Below are 4,360 nucleotides of genomic sequence, written 5' to 3'. Positions count from 1 at the left end.
CTGTGTCAAAGGTCATAATTGAGGTAAGTCTGCCATGTTTGTTTTAGTTAGCGCGCTGTGACACGTCGAAAATATCACGTTTTACTATAGTTATCTGCTTGCAGAAAGTCAGAAAGAAGTCGCAGAAAAGGTACGGTTTAAACTAATGAATGTGTGATCACTGAAAACGACCCCCTTTGCTCAGATTTGGAAGCAGCTTTTGACTTTGAGTAACGTTGAGCATGTTCCAAATACACTAAGTTCTATAATTCGGAGCGATGTATCATGATGTACGTGTATGTATGGTTTCTATTCTTTATGAACTGTTCAGTTAAGTACTTCTGTCTTTTGCGCCGTGAAATCAAGCTGATCGTGTTCCTAACATATACTTGATTGTTTCATTGTGTTTGATACATGTTGGGGTGGGGTGGGGGGGCAGTCTGAAATTTATCGATCGCCCCATCCATAAGGACTGCTGGTAACCCTCTTCTCTCATATATATAGTTCACATCTACACAACAATAACAGTGCACTTAATATGTAACAGCCTGAGATGATTTTATGATACAATTTCAATTAGTTGGATTCCACTGTATTCAGAGCAAGAATAAGCACCTGGCTAAGGTATGTATATTATCTGTAATGAAGAGACTTATGAATTATGTTTACTTAAGGCTACAAGTTAGATTTGGATATCCAGAATTCATATTTCCAAACCATTGTTTACTGCCATCTATCCTCAGGCTACGTCACCGAAGATGGCATCTGTAGCTGGAATGTGTGGCCTGTCCGAGGAGGTGACACTTGCCGTGCTGCCTCGCCTTTTCTATGAAGAGCTCCTGATTGAACTAACCAGAAGAGGAATGAACATGGACAGTTCCACCCTGAACAAGGGGGAACTTTTGACTCTGCTACAGGATTTGATGGTGGAAGAGTACTTTACCCTACAAACATCAGTGGGTATATCCTCCCTACAGGACAGTGGTACATCTCCAGGGAATGTTGAAGTGACCAAGGATGGGGCTGTCTATCCTGGGAAAGAGAGTGAGCCCAGGACCATCCCCAAAGTCAAACAGGAAGAACCATTGCCTGTTAATGCTGCCTGTGTCGGGTCAGAGAGAACTGGCACTCTTCTCACAACAACAGGAACTTCAGAACCGTTTAAAGAGATTAATGTGAAAATTGAGAATAATGATGATGAGATTTATGATCATTTTGGTTGCACAGATGAAGCATTTAGGATTGCACAGCATGAAAATGCATATGTGGATATTGTGAATGAAAATCACAAGAACGGTCTACAACACTGTCCATATTGTGACTACACGAAAATTCATACAACAACGATGAAACGTCACATGTTCACGCACACTGATGAGAAGCCATTTGCTTGTTACTTGTGCAACTATAAAACTTCAAGGAAATATAGTCTGGACAGTCATATGGGCAATCATACAGATTGGGAACAAGACTCTCCACAAAAGGATGACAACAGCATTGGTGGTCCTGCATCAGGCAAAAAGATGGAAGGCAAGAAAAGGGCAAAGAGGAAGTGTTACTTTTGCTCATACAAGTCAACTACAAAGAAGTCCATGGCAAGACACCTTGCTGAGAAACATGCCAGACAGCACAGCCTACAGGAAAGAAATCATCAATATGACGATTCTACAAATAACACATTGGTAGGCAGTACATTTTTGGAGACAGTCGACTCTTTTAACAATAAGGCTGGTTCAGAATACAGAGAAACAGCCCCTGTTGCAACTTGCAACGAAATGCCACAAACGTCAGGACATAGCAGAGATCACAACAATAGTACTGTTGGTAGAGACACAAAACAGGATCTTATTTCCTGTCCCTTATGTAAGTACACCTGCAGACAGGTAAAACAGATGGAACAGCATGTCCGCTCTCACACTCTCAAGGGGCCCTTGAATTGCCCAGAGTGTTCATTTCTGGCCAAGGAACGGTCCGAGCTGTTTCTACATATAGAAAGCCACATCAAGGATGGAAGATTTTCATGCCAAGTCTGTGGCTACCGTGCAGCCACTAGTAGGGGGTTGACAAGACACAGAATGAGCCAACACTTGGGCTACAATGGTAACAGTCCTGATAAAAGGTTTGACCTAGGGAAGTCAACAGACAGTGAGAGGACCTCCTTGGCATGCAAGAAGTGTTCTTACTGCACAACGAATATGTCCAATTTTAAGGAGCATGTCAAGATGCACAAGAGACCAGGCAGGTTTACATGTCAGGTCTGTGGGTTCTGGGCAGTGAACAGAGCTGGCTTACAGAAACACATGAAGCTCCACACATGGAAAGGTAGCAGTACTGCAGGTCCACAGGAAGTAGAACTAGTGAGCTGTAGATATGACCAAAAGTCTGTTGTTAAACCGGGTAGTGTCGTTGACAGTAAAGGTATGACCATACTACTGGTAGATCATAAAGTAGCAGCTCCCAGTAAAACACCCTCAGAAGACATTGCTGAAAGTAAACAGACTGTGTCTATAGAAACAGAAGAAGGCACAGAAGATCTGCAAATAGAAGATATTCAGCATAGGGAGAAACCCTACATGTGTGGAGAATGTTTGTACAGGATGGCAACTAGACGCACCCTTTCCAGGCACATGAAGAAACATCTAGGCAGAAAGGTGTATAAGTGCCAACGGTGTGGACTGCAACCTAGGTGCCATGCAGACTTTATTCGTCATATGAGAACTCATACAGGAGAAAAACCCTTCAAATGCCCACACTGTACCTCTTCCTTTGCTCGTAAACAAAATCTGAAGATACACTTGCAAGTCCATGAAAGAATACAAAAAGTGTGATGATATACAGTAATAAATGTTGTCATCACACCATCAGGTTCACATTCACATTCCTGTTCAATAAGTGTTCATTCACATCAGCTGCCAAAAGCAAGGGTGTCAAACTGCCATCTCATGTCAGATTATGCCATCTATTATGCTCTGTGTCAACAATGCTCACACTGCCTGTGTATGATAATATGTATTACATGTGCATTGTCAAGACGGTACATGATATACTTTATAATTTGTTTTTGGGGTACAGTATGTAGGAAACATTGTACAAGATAATCAATTTAGTTATTTGATTAATAGTTTACTTACCATATATGAAATAAACTACACATGTACCTCTATTGTCTTTTTAGTCTTTGTAATATTCTGCCAGCCAATGAGATCCTCAAGAAAACATTAGAAGCTTTATTTATAACAGAACAATATAGTCAATGATACATGCTTGAATGGGAATGATTGGGCATATCTTATTAGGATTCAGCACCTGCAAAGTCCTTGATCTAAATTGATTACGCTGATTTAGTGAATTAATCAGATTCTATGTGGCTTTGACTCCTTGATTTTAGTCCACATTTACTCATCATTACTTTGATGATGATGACTGAAGCATGTATGTTGTGGCAGTCTATATGGCACATATTCAAGAAACAAATGACAGGTGACACGTTCTTAACCTTTTTCGTTACTATGGTATTACACTTACCCTTTTCCCTTCTGCATTATTTGCTAGCTTACTCATGAATATCAAAACGCGTGTGACAACAGTGTGCTTGTAAGACGTTCGGATACCTCTCGTGGGTATAAACCTTTCTCACGCGGCGGCCAATGGGTTCAGTGCGGCAAATAAAAGACTGTCCATCATAATTAGCAGTTCAGCCAATGATAGCATAATTGTATAAATTATGCTACATGTTTCATGTAGATCGTGAAGAACAGCTGTACATGTCGATCGAATTATAAAGTAAATTGATGCTGGACTACTTCAATGGTGTGTAGTATTTACTTAAACAAGAATTGAACAGCAGGTCGATAGTTGAAGGCGATATTTACCATCGCCATGCCTAGCAAAGTGGATGACCACACTGATGACTATATAACTGACGTTGTTGATAAAATGTTGTGAAGAAACACTGCAACTGAATGCTAACAGAGTGAAAGTCTTGCGCATGCACTAAAAGCTCCCCCACGATATGGACTGAGCCAGGCTGCTAACCCGCCCCATGAACCCATTGTTGTTTCTCGTGGAGCGTGACAAACACCTTTCACAAGGATCCTGGTCTAAACGTTTGTGTGCCGGAGGCTAGAGTCGGTATGAGGCGGAACTGGTCCGACAAGTTCCAAACATCTACTAGGTCTAGGGTCTCCGAAGCCAGTATCTAGAACACCGATTTTTATGGACCTATTCTGGTGACTGGAGAAGATTGACAAACTTTGTAGACGTAAGGTAAGTCATCTAAGTTTTATGTGAAGCTTTGTTTAACATTCAGTTGATGTTTTGGGTCTCTAATAAATCAAGTATTAACAAAAATGTTGAGGATCGTGTGTGTTGTGGGAGGGGG

The 4,360-nt window shown here is 41.2% G+C and overlaps 2 protein-coding genes across 4 annotated transcripts in view; both read left to right on the top strand.

Moving 5' to 3' along the window:
• Positions 1-4: 4 nt before the first annotated feature.
• On the top strand, positions 5-3,120 carry LOC118413915 (zinc finger protein Xfin-like). The gene is made up of 2 exons (XM_035817559.1): positions 5-130; positions 723-3,120. The coding sequence occupies exon 2, from the start codon at positions 738-740 to the stop codon at positions 2,805-2,807; it is 2,070 nt and encodes a 689-aa protein (XP_035673452.1). The 5' UTR covers positions 5-130; positions 723-737; the 3' UTR covers positions 2,808-3,120.
• An 892-nt stretch (positions 3,121-4,012) lies between these two features.
• LOC118413912 (solute carrier organic anion transporter family member 3A1-like) overlaps positions 4,013-4,360 on the top strand; it is a 6,240-nt gene continuing 5,892 nt past the window's right edge. For 2 of the 3 annotated variants that reach the window (XM_035817554.1, XM_035817555.1), the window contains exon 1: positions 4,013-4,245. The gene's annotated coding sequence lies outside the window, so the exon portion shown is untranslated. The remainder of the gene's footprint in view (positions 4,246-4,360) is intronic. The other variant, XM_035817553.1, reaches the window with a different exon arrangement.

The sequence above is a fragment of the Branchiostoma floridae genome, chromosome 4 (assembly GCF_000003815.2).
Source record: "Branchiostoma floridae strain S238N-H82 chromosome 4, Bfl_VNyyK, whole genome shotgun sequence".
NCBI classification, from domain to species: Eukaryota; Metazoa; Chordata; class Leptocardii; order Amphioxiformes; family Branchiostomatidae; genus Branchiostoma; species Branchiostoma floridae.
The sequence above is the reverse complement of the archived record's forward strand: the minus strand, read 5'-3'. Positions and strand labels throughout refer to the sequence as shown.